The sequence below is a fragment of the Puma concolor genome, chromosome B3, assembly GCF_028749965.1.
Source record: "Puma concolor isolate L17-30 chromosome B3, mPumCon1.1.hap2, whole genome shotgun sequence".
Classification (NCBI taxonomy): Eukaryota; Metazoa; Chordata; class Mammalia; order Carnivora; family Felidae; genus Puma; species Puma concolor.
Genome location: NC_141672.1, coordinates 103,763,427 through 103,778,689, shown reverse-complemented (window position 1 = coordinate 103,778,689; position 15,263 = coordinate 103,763,427). Strand labels below are relative to the sequence as shown.

Below are 15,263 nucleotides of genomic sequence, written 5' to 3'. Positions count from 1 at the left end.
AATAAACTTAAAATGAACATTTACTAAATTCTGGAATTATAGCCTAAGACGAGATCTAAGAGACAAGGCACGATTAGGGATTTTACACTACATTTTAGCCCTCTGGAAATAGAGCCCTCTCCTTAAAAAGCACAAATCTGTTTTTGAATTTCATACATCTAGCATTGGTGTGTATTTTCAAAAACATGTTGTATATGAAAGTAGGAAGCCCTTGTGTTATTGTATATGTTTTTGATGTACATGGAAAAATGTGAATCCTTTGGGGACAGGGCATTTGTCTTATACTTCTCCAGTGCCTACAGCAGTGTTGAGCAAATGTTTCTTCTGGTGAGTGAAAACAGTAGTGGTTTGGAAACTATGCTGCCAGCCTGCAAGGCACCAACACCAAGAAACACTCAATTCAAAGTAAATCCCCCTATTGATAATGGGAGAGGCTATGCAGGTGTGGGAGCAGAAGGTATATAGAAATCTCTGTATCTTCCCCTCAATTGTACTGTGACCCCAAAACCGCTCTAAAAAATAGATATAAAAATATATTAATAAAAAAAGTAAATTCCCCAAGTGTTTTTTACCAATATCTTGAAAAATATGTCATCCTAAGTACACATGCACACACATCAATGTGTATACACAGATATTTATAGTCATGTCTATAAACACACATTTATAAGTGCATGATAATAAAGGCAGAACATATGTCACATCTTAAATATATAAATACATTTAGAGGTGCATGCTGATGCGTTGAAATGATGATTGTTGCAAAACCCACTCATTTTGTCCTGTTGAAGAGGTGAATGGAACCACCCTCATGGCCTCACCAAGATAATTGTGTATAAATTAAGGCAGCAGACAGACGAAGCAGGCAAACCACTGTGTGCTCCAAATTTCAAGTGCCTCCCATGTCCCTTCCTCAGAGACTCTGTCCCCATTCTCTGTCTTTCCTTGATGGGGCAGTAGCTTTAGGGCACCACCCCTGTGACAACATCTGCTTGGAATGCAGCTGTACAGACACCTGGTCCAAGCAGAGCCTCGGATAGGCTTGCCAGTGACCTACGGCCGGGGTGGCATGGTTTGAAACGCTGAGCTGTGTGAGTCAGATTCTCTCTCTTTCTCTTCCTCCCTTTCTCTCTCTGGAACTTGAACCAAGAGACCAAGAGGAAAGTTTCCAGTTAGCTGTGGGCACGGTGGCTGAAAGATCGTCTGGGGGCCTGAGTCAGGATGATGACAAACTGAGGACATTTTGCAAGCTGAAATTATGGGAGGAGGAGCAACGAGGAGGGAGTTGCTTGAAGTAGGAAAGGCTTGACGAGACAGAGAACACCCATCCACATCCAGAAGCTGGAGAGCTAGAAGACAGACAGCTGCACAGCCCCACCTCATTTGTGTTCTGTTTTCCCTGGCTCCTGGGGATGTATGCCTTTAAACATTTTTTTCTCATGAGGTGAGATATCGTCTCAGATCATGATCTCATGGTCATGAGTTCGAGCCCTGTGTCAGGCTCTGCACTAGGATTCTCTTTCTGCCCCTTACCTGCTCATGCACGTGCTTTCTCCCTCTCTCTCAAAATAAATAAACTTTAATATCCATATATTTAAAAAAATTTTTTTAAAGCTTTCTCATGAAGCAACCCATGTGCTTTTTTTCACCTTCTTGTCACTAAAAGAGACTACATTAGAACAGCAGATTGTCTCTGACAATGGAGGATATAAACTTAAAAAAAAAAAATCAAGAGACACAAAATGAAAAAGAAAGAACTGTACAGGCACAGCGATACAGGGCCATGAAGACTAGTGACAAACAGTCATTCCATTCAATCGTCCCCAAGGACCTCAGCTTGGTACAACCCTGTGTGATTAGTATTTATAGTGATGACCTTGAGTCTTCAGGCACAAGCTGCTTGACATTCAGCATATTTTCAAAAGCCAATGAAGCATGCAGTTTACCATAGAAAAAATTTCCTTCAAGTTACACAAAGTTTTGGTTCCTTAAAAAGGCAAGGTTCATGCAGTTATTTGTTATGTTTTAGTTTCTAAAATACGTATATTTATTTATACATGCCTTGCCTTGTTCAAGCAAAGATTAAAGATGACTGACAAGAATACACAAAACCCAAGAAGGCAGTATAAATGACAGGAAAGAGGAAGAAGCAGGAACATCAGGGTGTGGACACAAAGCTGTTCCAGGAGATTCGGTTATCTGCAAAGCTCGCTTCTATGGAATACCTCACTCCTTGATAGATCATGGAACATCATAACTAGTATTACTCACTAATGAATCATTTTTAAATCTGGAAGAAGGTCAGGGTTTATATTCTGAATGTAAAAGTCAAATTGAAACTGGGAAAAAGGAAAAAAAAGAAAATATTGGCTTAAATCAGAGAAAATATAATAACAAAAATGCATAATTTTAAAAAATGTTTGTTTGTTTAATTTTGAGAGGGAGAGAGAGAATCCCAAGCAGGCTCTGTGTTGACAGCTCAGGAGGTCATGACCAGAGCCAAAATCAAGAGTCGGACGCTTAACTGTCTGAGCCACCCAGTCGCCCCAACAAAAATGCATTTAATAAGCTGTTAATTTAAACATACGTTTAAATATTTTCTCTTCCTTTATTTTGGTAAAAATCATTCCTCTATTTCAGTAAAATAATTGTTACGTGATAACAAAACTTTTTTTAAAAAGTTTTATTAATTTAAGTAATCTCTACACCCAACTTGGAGCTTGAACTCATGACTCCAAGATGAAGAATCACAAGTTTTTCCGACTGAGCCAGCCAGGTGTCCTGCACTACTTTTTAAATGTTAATCACACGTAGCATCACATTATGTTACCCAACTGTTGAAATTCTGCAATGTCCTTTGTACGAAGGAATATTAACATATTAAGGAAAAAAGACGTTTAAGGTTGAGTTAAACTCTGCATACAAATGTAATTTTCTTATACAAATGTGATTTTTAGGCTGCATAAAAAAGCAAGAATTTTTCCAGGAGCCCTGCCCTGGTTTGGAGAGGCTCCCAGGATTTTAATTAAGGTGTTCCGACTCATATTGGGCCTGCCTCAGGGAAAACTTCTGAAATTTGTAGTAGGACATTCATACTATGGAGTTACTGCTCACAGGGTAAGAGTTGGGGCTTCAGAGTCAGGCAAATATACAGATTTGATGAATAACAGCTGAGTGATAGCTTGGGCAAGTTACTTCAAACTCAGCTTAGTTTGTTTCTTCTTTTTTTTTTTTTTGGCAGTTTTATAACTTTATTTGGAATCAGAAGTTAGTTCTCAACCATATCAACTGTCTGTAGATTTTTTTTTAAGTTTGTTTACGTATTTTGAGAGAGAGAGAGAGAGAGAGAGAGAGAGGGAGAGAGAAAGAGAATGAGCAGGGAAAGGACAGGGAGACAGGGGGAGAGAAAATCCCAAGCAGGCTCTGCACTGTCACTGATGCGGGGCTCGAACCCAGGAACCGTGAGATCATGACCTGAGCCAAAACCGATAGGGACACCCAGAATCTCCTGCCTGTAGATTTTTGGAAGTGGTGACAGGTACCCAGGTAACCTGAACTCGTTTGGTGAATCTTCATCCTCATTACATTTTCTGGACAACTGTATACAGATATGGTATGGGACATTCCTTATTCTTTTAGCCCAGACAGCTTTGTTGAGTCTGGTATCTATGCACACATCTGAAGTTCCCACTTTCCTCATGGCAAATTTCTGGATCTCTTTGGGTACCCAAGGAGCACACTTCCATGGATGAACTTGTAAATGGTGATGGCGTCCTCTCTGGTCACTACCTTGTTGGTGGCATCATGGCTCTTCTTTTTCTTGCCACTCTTCTTTGTGGGAGCTGGTCTGTGGCCCAGGTTGCAAAGCTCAGCTTCGTTTCTTAATTGCAAATGAAGTTAATAGGGTTGTATGGAAGATTAGATATTATACGGTAAGCATTCAGCTCATAGCTGATACCTACTGAACCTAATAAATGTCTGTGACGGTAGAAGCAGTGATTGCCCAGAACATTCCACATTGATGTGACACAAGTCTCTGTTTCACTAGTGCTTTGTCAAAGATTTCTGGCCTAATTTTCCCATCAACAAATTTTTCTTTAATTGTATTGCTGCGAATACAGTTTGATGTTAGGGTTCTGACATGGAAACTAGTTTCGTTGCCTTCTATTATCTTCTTATTGTTTTCCAAAATGAATAAGCAGTGATTTTTTTTCCACTGAGATTTTTTCTTTGTTCCTTTTCATTCAAGTCCACATAAAACTGCATTTTTAATCATGCCCATGGATGTGTAGTCTCATCTGACTAGCTCCATCATGTGTCTATAATGAGTTTTACAATTTTAAAAGTTGTTTCCATTTCATTGCTACTATGACCTCGAATAACGATGACTATCTGGTAATATATTGGTGAGCCCTCTTAAAAATATGTGTAAATCCAGAAAACTGGAAAACTTCATAAAGTGAGGATTTTTGAGGGGGGTGAGATTTGGTCCCAGATTCAGGGTCATCATAATCTATCATTCAAACTATCAGGGTGTTTTGGGAATGCAAGAGGGGTGCAATTAATAATTTCACTGAGATCAAAGCATAAACCAGGACTCTCCCAGGTAAACCAGGGCAGAAGACTGACAAGCCCAAACTGACAACGTATCTTCTTGAGATGAGTATGGGGCAGGGCAGGGCTTGAAGGATTCTTCGTGAAATTATAGTCTCCCTATCACGTGCTCATACTCTATATTCTATGTTTGGCAGTTATGGCATCTTTGAGAATTTGGGATGAAAGCTATTAACTCTCTGAAGAAAAAAGGCACGTGCAAAAGCCCCCATGATTTTGGCATTACAATTCAGAGGGCCACGATCTGTGTGATCGCACCCAGGGACCCAGATATGAATCCCTAAGCTAGAACACATGGTATAGGTGGCAGGGAAAAGGAACCAATATTTCTTGGCCATCTTTACACATATTTCATTTCATACTCACATCAATCTATTTTCTAGATAAGGGAGCTAAAGCTCAGAGAAATCAAGATCTCACAGCTAGTTAGGTGGCAAAGCCAGACTTCAAATTCAGCTTTATGTGTCACTAAATCTTATAATCTAAGTACTGCTTAGATATAAAAATTAATACATATATTTATACTTCATTCTGGAAAATAATTATACTACAAAATATAGTTACAAAATTAACACAAGCATTTATCTCCATTTGAGTCGCACCTATTGGAATTAACACTTGAAACCGGAAAGAGGTTATGAGGGACAATAAAAGTATTAAAAAAAAACAACCTCAAATGTTAATATAATCAACAATTAGTGTCAAGATAGTTATAGATGAATCCAAGATCGATAAGTTGTTGATGAATTATTAAAAGATTTTTCAGTGTCTCATTGTATCCCTGGTTTAACCTTGGGGAAAACAACTACATCTTTGTCTGTATCCCGTGAAGCCCAAGTCAATCTGTGGATGGAATGGTGGCTTAGGCAACGTGTCATTTCCAACATAAGTAGTGTTTCTTGTATAACTGATAAACTCCAATATTCCCTTTGGTAACCTCTGTTCATTAATTCCTAAAATACCTGATCATATTCTGTCATGCCCCTGAAACATCGGATCTGTTTCTCTGAGAATTTGGTGGAAGATGTCTTGCTGTTTCCTTTCCAGTTCATGCTATAGATTGTTGCCATATGACTTCTCTACCCTAAACCATAGCTCCAAATATGGCAGTTCCTTGCACAAAACTACTGCCACTTCTCATTACATTTATACCTTTCCCATAAGTATCTTCTGTCTTCCTCCTTCTAAAATTGTAAGCTTGGTGAGGGCAGAAAGCAGTGTACTCACAGTTGACCTATAGTAGGCATTCAATTATATCTATTGTCTCACTGTGTGGATGATTACTACAAGAATTTAGTCAATTTGATTTTCTTTCCATTTTTCAAATGGAGATACAATTTACATATCCTTCTAAAACATACAATTTAGTGGCTTTCAGTATATTCACAAAGTTGTGCAACCATCACAACTAATTACTATCTAATTCCAGAATATTTTCATCAGCCCAATAAGAAAACGCATACCCATTAATAAATTACTCCCCCCACCCTTCACCTGGGCTCTGGCCATCAATAATTTGCTTTCCCCTATAGATTTCCCCATTATTTACTTGTATGTAAATGGAATCATATGATATGTGGTCTTTGTGCCTAGCTTCTTTCGCTTAATATGTTTTCAAGGTTCATCCATGTTGTGGTACACGTCAGCACTTCCCTCCTTTTTAAACGCTGAATAGTATCCCATTGCGTGAATATACCACATTTTGTTTACGTGTTCTAGACAAGATCATTTTCAACATCCATACAACTCTAGGATCCTATACATATGTGAAGGGCCACCGCCAAAATTCATAAGTAAATCACAATAAATCATTATGCTTCACACTTTCTCCAGGCCCTGAAGTTTTCAAATCTTACCTACCACAGATTCCTGGCAGGATAATCCTGTTGTAACCAAGTTTACTTGCTGAACTCTTAAGAAACAATAAAACCAGAGCCCCTGCCTTTATTTCTGGATTCTCCCCCCACCTCCAATCTCGGCCTCACTGCCCACCCCGAGTCTTGAAAGTCCACACTCTGAAATAATATACGTGCGCCGTGACGGTTTTACTAATTGTTCTCAACAGACAGGGTTCACAGAGGTTGGAGAGTGCTTTCTTCCCAGTTATTTCTCCCGTCTCTCTGCTCACTGCAGTGCAACTTCTCCACCACCCAAAAGTCCAAAAGAAAAAAAAAAGAAAAAAGAAAGAAAAAAAAAGCCTTCCTTTGTTTTCCAAGGAAATTCAGGTAAAAGGAGGGGTAGGGGAAACGATATTTTTGACTTTCCTCACAATCCAGACGTTGGAAAGAAAAAGGATTTCCTTTGGGTTGCAGCCACGGCTCTGATCTTTGATGCTGATAAAATATTTCCTTCTTAAAAAAAAAAAAAAGTTATGGGAAAATCATACCACTTCAGCTTGGAAGCCACACCTACTGTAACTTACGCTTTTAAAAAAAAAAAAAAAAATGAGAGGCTTACCTCTCTTTCAAGGAGAGTTTTGTTCCCAACAGTTCAGGTCTTGCACTGCGGAGCGAGCCGGGTCAGCAGCGCTCTTTGGAGGCTAGCGTGGAGGACTACAGGATCCAGAGGTCTTTGGAAACTCCAGCAGCTCCAAGCTTGTTGGCTACCACGGTTTCCCTGAGGAGTGACGCTGTGAAAACAAACCCTGATTGGTCAGGCCTGAGCTGAATTCTCCATTTATGGACAGATTGCCCAGCCCGAGCCGAGGCTCTGCCGGAGGAGTACAGAGTTAGTGGCCGAAGAAAGAGGAGCGAGGCTGGGCAGCCAGGCAGACGCGCGGAGAGCATCGGGCTCACCTAGGAGGGGGGGGGCCGCGAGCGCCTGGTCCGAGTGGACCCCTGCCCTCTGCAGCATGCGCCCCGCCTGCTGAGTCTCCTCCTTCTCGCCCTCACCTAGCGCCGCCGATCCCGCCTGGATGGAGTACCCCCAGGGTTCCCATTGGCTCCTGTGAGTGCTTGGGTGTCGAGAGCCCGTTTTTGGCGAAGGGGACCAACTTTTGAAGTTCTCCCAGGAGCCTGCGTTCCAGTCCCAGCTCCCCGGCAGCCGGCGCCGGCAGAGGCGCGACCGCGGCGCGAGTCACCATGGTGAGTTGGCCGCACGGCGTCCCGGGACCGCCTGACCCTGGGACCGGCAGGAAGCGTCGGCGCGGGGCACCCACCTTGGGCGCGCAGCCGAGGCCAGGGGTGGAGAAGGTGGACGCGGGAGTCGGCACGTCGCGAGCTCTGATTGCCTGCTGCTTTCCGTAAACCCTGGCTGGGGGAGAGGGAGCGAGGGGCCAAGGAAAACTTTCTTTCAAGCCGCTTTGGGCGCCGCGAAACTTTTTGTGGCCGGGTTGCTATGGCTGCCAGCTGTCGGAAGCCGGCGTGGGGGCAGCTCTGCGCTCGGGGGCACGGCCCTCGGAGGGGACCCCTCTCTTTCCGCGGGGACGGTGGGGGCAGCGCCGGTGGCCCCGCGGTCCTGCCCGCGGCGGCGGGGAGCGCGGCACCGAGGCGCAGGAGCCGGCTCGCCGCGCCCCCTCCCCTGCGCGCGCCCCGCGCCCCCCTCCCCGCCGGCGGGCACGGGCGCCGGCCGCCTCCCCGCCTCGCCGCCTCTCCGCCCCCCGCGCCGCCAGCAGCTGTCCCGCCTGGCAGCCACACGCCGGCGGGGGCGGCGCGGGCCGCACAAAGGCGGGCGGGGGCGCCAGGTAGGGTGAGCACCTGGCGCTGGGCGGGCGGCTGAGAGCGAAAGTGACCGGGCGCAGCCGGCAGCCTCGCGGCTGGTTGGGTCTCCGCGCCCGCGAGGCCGAGTAAACACCCCCACCCCCCACCCCCTCCCCGAGGGCGAGGTGACTGGCGCTTTTCGGGTGTACCGCGAACGGGTCGCACGGGAGGAAGTCGAGTGTTTTGTTCTTTTTCCGTTGGCACTTTGGGAATACAGGGAAGTGGCCGACTTTTTCTCACTCGGCTCTGACTTTCCCCCTACCCGCCCCCCAGCAACCCACTCCGCCCCATTAACCTGAGCCGCATCCCCCTGGGTTTGGGTATGCTGTTCGTTTCTATCCAAAGCACAAAGGCAAGGACTCGATTTTGAAGAGATTGACAGTCCATCCGAGAAAGAAAGAAAAAAAAAAAGTGCTACTACGAGGCTTCATAGTTTCCACACTTGCTTCTTTTCAAAGAACCCTGCCTGGGTGGATGACCTGATCCTCTTCTGGTTTGTTTTGTTAAGTTTTAATGACTGTGAATGGGGAGCTAAGTCAAAATGGTAATTGGTACAGCGCTGATTTAAAAATCTATCCCGCAAGACCAGCCTGAGAAATGTAGCCAAGGCCCATGCGAACCTGTATACAAAACTCAAAAGCAACTCTAAGACCCAGTGAGTGCTGTGTTTATTCAAAAGAATGCTTAAAAACAAAACAGTCTTTAAAAGGGCATCTTTGACAGAAGCTTTTTCTTTTTACGTAGTCCAGAGTTGTGTCACCTCTGCCCCTCCCTAAGAGGACACTTGATCTGTAAATAAATTTCCTCTTTAAGTTTCAGGGTTTAAGGAGTCAGTCTGCTCCACGTTATTTTTGGAGCCCCTGTGAGAGAACCATTTACTTACACTGATGTGTGGTGGGTGGATGAGCTACCTAATTGGGCCACTACCTAATCGGCCACTTGAATTTCAGCAATGTGATAGTCCTAGTACTTTAGAACTGCTATAATTATTTTCCATGGTTCAATATTTCTAAAAACAAAACAAAATCAATATGTTTATGTCAAGAGCTTAAAGAAACTTACTGAATTCAAATACTTGAGCGCTACCTTGAGAAAGTTAACTTTGCCTCAGTGAATTCATTTTTCATGCCGGACACACTGCAAAAGTAGTCTCTGATGCCCGTTCTGGAGACCTCGGAAATAACGTGCTCAGTTCGGCCACATTGCTTTTGAAGTAGATGGTTGATCGAATGGATGCGGAGGAGGCATGTTCTAAGGAAGAGAATTGTTTCCAGAGTTGCGTAGTATGTCTGTGGGAGGACAGGGTGTGACTTACCTATTGATGGGTTCCCCGCCAGCAGCACAGATGGCGGTGTTGTGGCCAGCCGGGCGGCTATCAGTGCATCAGAAAAAAGTTAAAGCAGCTGCTGCCCCGAAACAGGACATGCGCCATCGCTCCGTCTACTAGAGGTAGAGTAACGTGGCCAAAATTAAATGAATCATTTCTTCACTGGCTTGAGAAATTGTTCATTAGCTAGGTGAAGTTGTCTTAGAGCATCCCCCATCCTGAGTCGTCTTCGGCAACCTCAGTTAGAATGTTTACTGTTGATATACGACCCTTTCAAGCCAAATGAGGCTTCATTTTGTGTTTCATTCACATCTGTGTGGGTCTGCCCAGCTGCATCCTTCAGCTGCTTAGAACAGGAAGAGAAGGGGTATTGCCTTCAGTGGGTGTGGCTGAGGGTTAGCATGGAGAAGAGAATCTGTGGGGCCCTTGGCTGGGCTGTAGGGAGAGCTCCTGTATTGTTGTGTGTTTGCCTGTTTGTGTGTGTGACCTCTTAGGAAGTCTGGTAGCACACGAGGAAGACTCTCAACCTGTCCCTAAGGCCCTGCCAAGACTCATTCAGTTGTGACTCATGAGGAAGATTGTCATTTTCTGATTCATGAGCGCAATGTCCAGTGTAGAGTTCACCTCATATCTTTTTCCTGAAAGCTCACTTTGGGACACTTTTCTCCATCTTTGGAGGAGCAACAACTATGTTTGGAGACTTGACGAACTGAAAAAAAAAAAAAATCTCTGCATGTCTTTATAATTTAGTGCACCTTGGTTAGGACGGACCCACAATCTCCTTTGACTTTGGTTAATAATCATAGCCTACTAAGATTTCCCTTGTCGAATTTGGCTTTATCGTCTACAAAGGGAGTTCTGTTTTAGTGGGCATGACAGCTTGGACTGTCCAATGGACCGGAACTCATGTCTGTAGCTCTGCTATCTATATATGTCAGGTGCAGAAATTATTATTCATAGGGCTTCTCTGACTTAAATATACTGAACTATTTGAGTAAATCTGAATTGGCCATCACCTCAGACGATGGTCAGGATATGCCCCTTTCCCTCACTTGCATATTATTTGTGAGTAAATACAGATGTTATTTATAAAAAATACACAGGAATAGACTTATGTACTTAGAAATCTGTCAGACAGCTGACTACGAGGTAGGTAAGTTCCTTTGGGTGAAGGCATGGCACGTATTTAGAAAGTCTGGAATCCATTTCAAGTATGTTTTCTGGGAAGGTAACCTAGTCCACTCCCACTGATTAGTTTATCAGATTGCTAATAGTTTCCTGGCCAAAACGACATAGTACAAAGCCAAAACGAAACAAAAATGGGTTGAAGCACAGAAAAGTTTTGATGGAGGCAGAGGGGTTAGGGAAGGATATGGAATTCAGGACATTATCTAGGGGCCAGCTTGGGTTGGCCAGCCTCATGGGAAAAGTTTGGTTGGCCCAGGGCACAAAGAGAAGCCTGTGGAGCAGCAGATAGAAAGGGATGGAGAAGTGGAGGAAGCAGACAGTAGCAGAAGGAGTGAAAGTCGCCTCCTTCACACTCCTGTGGGGGATTTCAGCTTTGTCCGTGGTTGCAAACTCCAATGTCTGCAAAGGCCAGGATGCATACAATTTTTCATGGGGTGAGGCTGTCCTCTAGAGAGTAAATATACCCCTCTAAAGAAGCACCGTTACTTGACCTTAGGCCATGGTTCGTGACAACTACCACATTACCATGGTTACATTGATCCTATTACATATTTCAAGGGAAGCTGGAAATCCAAATTTTTTTGCCAGACCGGTTAAGTCTTAAAAGTGTTCTGATCATTGCTGCAAGGCCAAACACCTGCAGGTCAGCTGTTTGTAGCCACTCTATTGTAAATCTCAAAGTGGTGTCCCTGAGAACCACATGCTTTCTTCCATTCGCTCACCAGCAGGAATGTCTCAACTTTAACCATATACCAGTAATGGTGTTTCACTGATACATCCACACCTTCCCACTGGGTTTCCTTTAAGAGAGGGAGTTCCCTGGTATTTTCAGCCTATGGAATCACCATGCTATTAACAAGGAAAATCTGCATCCAAATTTGGAGCAATCTAAACACCAGTGTAGATGTGTAAGTTGTATGAGTGGTGAGGCTGTGAACTGAACTTCTCTTTCTTAACCCATCACACCTGCCTCTCCACCCCCCCACCCCACCCCACCCCCGCCTCTTCTGGGGAAAATCCCCACCCCCCACAACCCCTTTATTGCATGCCTAGACCTCTTTTATTACTCTTCTAGTTGAGTCTCCTGGATTTGAGGTCTGTCTCAGGAGTTACCTTAGGGCCTAGATAATGAGCATTTTGGTAAATATTGACTTGGGATATGACTTTTTGCTCCTGTACTCAGTGTTAATGTCACGAGCTCATGTGAGACTAAATGAAAGAGAGAACATGTAATACTTTGCATTTCCTAATGAGAAACGATTGGGTCTCATTACTTGGTCAGAACTTGTGACAGCTATTTTCATTGGGTTCAAAAAGCAGAAATAGTTTGAAACCTGTATACCAATGCAAAGTATTATGAGCTTCATTATGGAATATATAGAAATTATGTACAGTCATGATTTTCCAAGCCTGAGTCATCTACTATTTTTTTCACAAAGATACAGCAATTGTGTTTTCATCAATATGTTATTAAAATGGTGAGGTTTTAATATTTTTATTTTATTATTTTTTTTACCTTGCTGGGACTTAATATTTACAGAGCAATAAGAGGTTAAAGGTTAAATGCCAAAGGTACTAAAAATAAACATCTTGGCCTTACAAGCACATTCTGTAATAATGGTAAACAAATTGTGTCTTGAATTTCAGCTTCACAGTTTATTTTGGCAGAGACAAAAGGTTTTTGGGCATCGTAGCAAGGTATTTTTTTAACCTATCTTTATGACAGCCACACTTGAGCAAAGTAGAACTGTAAGAGTGCTCCCTAAAATCGAGGGATTGGCTTTGAGCAGCCCTGGAACTTTGCACTGTACGTCCCAGGGAAGTCAGCCCGCCCTTCTGAGTTGCCACCAGGGAACAATGTCATTGAAGTACGAAGCACCTCTGAGTGGCCATATAAGAAAATCTGTTTGTTTTTTTTTACTTCTTTTTTGACCTAAAACTTTAGTGTTCAGCTTGATCGCCCATCTTACTCATACCAAGTCCCTCTCCGCTGTTTCCAGAAGTTACATTCTGCCCCAAAGAAGAAATTGGCCCTTCTGAAGATGTGAAATATCATACGATAGGCTTTGGAGGACAAAGAGGAGGTGGCTTTTTCCAGGAATAAATACAAGAAACTGCTCTGAAGGGGGCCATGGTCTCTCCCCTGTTTTGAGTTCTGATGTGTTCGGGGCGCCTGGGTGGCGCAGTCGGTTAAGCGTCCGACTTCAGCCAGGTCGTGATCTCACGGTCCGTGAGTTCGAGCCCCGCGTCGGGCTCTGGGCTGATGGCTCAGAGCCTGGAGCCTGTTTCCGATTCTGTGTCTCCCTCTCTCTCTGCCCCTCCCCCGTTCATGCTCTGTCTCTCTCTGTCCCAAAAGTAAATAAAAAAAAAAAAAAAAACGTTGAGTTCTGATGTGTTTGTTAAAAGTTCATTCATGGGATTTATAGTGATACGCTACGTTGTAGAAAGTAAAACATACTACATTGTAGAATGCCCAGAAGAGATTTAAAAATTCTATCCTAGGGGCACCTGGCTGGCACCCTGGAACACATGACTCTTGATCTCCAGGTTATGAGTTCAAGCCCCATGTTGGGTGTAGAGGTTACTTAAAAAAAAAAAAAAAAATCTTAAAGAATTCTATCCTAAATCCTTTTGCTGGATTTCACAGAAAAGTGTAGATGGGTTGACTTCTGAAGCCTCAGAAGTAGGATTTGACTGAACTGGTGCCAGGATTCATTTTCTGATCCCAATCTAATAAGGCTTTTCCCACCAAACCATAGTGTTGGATTAGGGTCTGTTTCCTTAGAGTCCAGACATGACCGGGTAGTTTTCTTTCTTTCCTTCAGAAAAGCCCACTTGGAGGTGGAAGGTCATTTATTTTTGATTTATTACTGTTTCAATTTTTGAAATAAATTTGGAGGATTCACCTGTAATGTCACTACCCTAATAGTAATTATTTTCATGCTTTTGGGTTCCCTTCTAATCTGTCCAAATGCACACCCTTTTTATGTAGTTGTAATTATGGGCTAAATGTACAATTTGGGCTCTTGTATTTTTCCACCTATTTTATAAAACCTTTTCCTGGTAAGCATATTTATCACATTTTGGTGGTATAGTAATTCCATGTAACCTGTTTACCCAGCCTGTCATAACTGTGCAGAGACTTTGCCTCTAGAGCTATGTACCAGGGAGACCCTCCCTGTGATTAATGAGCTGCTCAACTTCCTGTTGCTTTTGAGACATGTAGACCCCTCTCTAGTGCAGAATGTGAAGCAACACAGGCAGGCTTGGGGGATACTCCAAACTCCTAAGTCCTGCTATGGGTGTTCTCCCTGGTTTATGGCATTGGCACTCAAATGTGTAACACCAGTGGGTGCTCAGGCTTCTGACTGTAACTTGACAAGTATGAATGGTCTTATCAGAGAACGCAGGTAGTTGGAAGTGGGGAGCTTTGAACCCTAAAGTGGAAAAGACAACAGCAGTTACGAAAGACGTTATAGCATGCATGCTTATTACTAGGTAGGAATCCTTACCAAATATGGCGGCAACCATTGGGAAATCAAAGATAAATTAAGCACTGCCTCTGGGAGGAGCTCATGTCTAATGGAGGAATGGTAACAAACAGCTTTCGTATAGGTGAATTCACTTCTTCCTGCACCAATGATGGTTTTTGTTGCCATTTTATAGGTAAGAAACCAAAGTGTAACAAGGGAAAGTGAACTGTTCAGGGGGCCTACAACTTGTGTGTAAGGAAGCAGGTCTTTTAACTTTATGCTCTTTCACAAGCAATTGAATACATGATTTCTAATTTGAAGTTTCTGAATCCAAGCATCCATATATCGCTTAATCATTTCACCTACTTTTGAAGGAAGACAAGGTTGATTAAAAAATAATCTGTTTTAGTTAATTTTACTCAATAGTGCCAGGGTGGGATAATTTAGACCTAACAACATTGTCTTTCATGGGTAGTAAGGATCTTGGCTTTAATTTCCTTGTTTTGGGGACTTTGCGTATCATAAAGTTTGGGTACTGGGTGATATCACACTGGGAATAAGGGTAAAATAAAAGTCATGCTAGAAAATGCTCTGATCTCAATTAGGTTAAAAAAGTAGAAAATATGGGAAACAAGATTACCACAAGAAACCTAGCCCATTAGTCCTCCTACATGAAAGAAAACAAATAAAAAATTAGGACCACATCACTAGTGGCTTAGTAATTTAATCGGCGTGACCAGCATTTGATGTCGACAGCAACTTAGCATAGTATTTTTTGGTAACAGAATGATGTAGACATTGTCATTGTCTGATTGTAGGAATTTTCAGCAACAACAACAAAAATAAGGTTGCTTTTAGTGCCCCAAGTAGATGCAGACCTTTGTTATAGAAAATTTTGAATTTAAATGTAGAAGCATCTATTAAGCTATTTTAGAGTATGAATAAAGATGGCTTCCTCAAGAC

At 43.1% G+C, this 15,263-nt stretch overlaps 1 protein-coding gene and 1 pseudogene across 2 annotated transcripts in view; one reads left to right on the top strand and one right to left on the bottom strand.

The window, feature by feature from the left end:
- Positions 1-15,263, top strand: part of MYO1E (myosin IE) — a 228,889-nt gene that overhangs the window by 8,675 nt on the left and 204,951 nt on the right. The window contains exon 1 of one of the 2 annotated variants that reach the window (XM_086710816.1): positions 7,138-7,697. The exons of the other annotated variant lie outside the window; for it this stretch is intronic. Within the exon in view, the coding sequence (XP_086566942.1) occupies positions 7,695-7,697 (3 nt within the window). The 5' untranslated portion in view covers positions 7,138-7,694. Of the gene's footprint in view, positions 1-7,137; positions 7,698-15,263 lie in introns of those variants that run through there. 2 annotated transcript variants of the gene reach the window in all.
- LOC147580248 (large ribosomal subunit protein eL31 pseudogene) lies at positions 2,552-3,888 on the bottom strand (annotated as a pseudogene).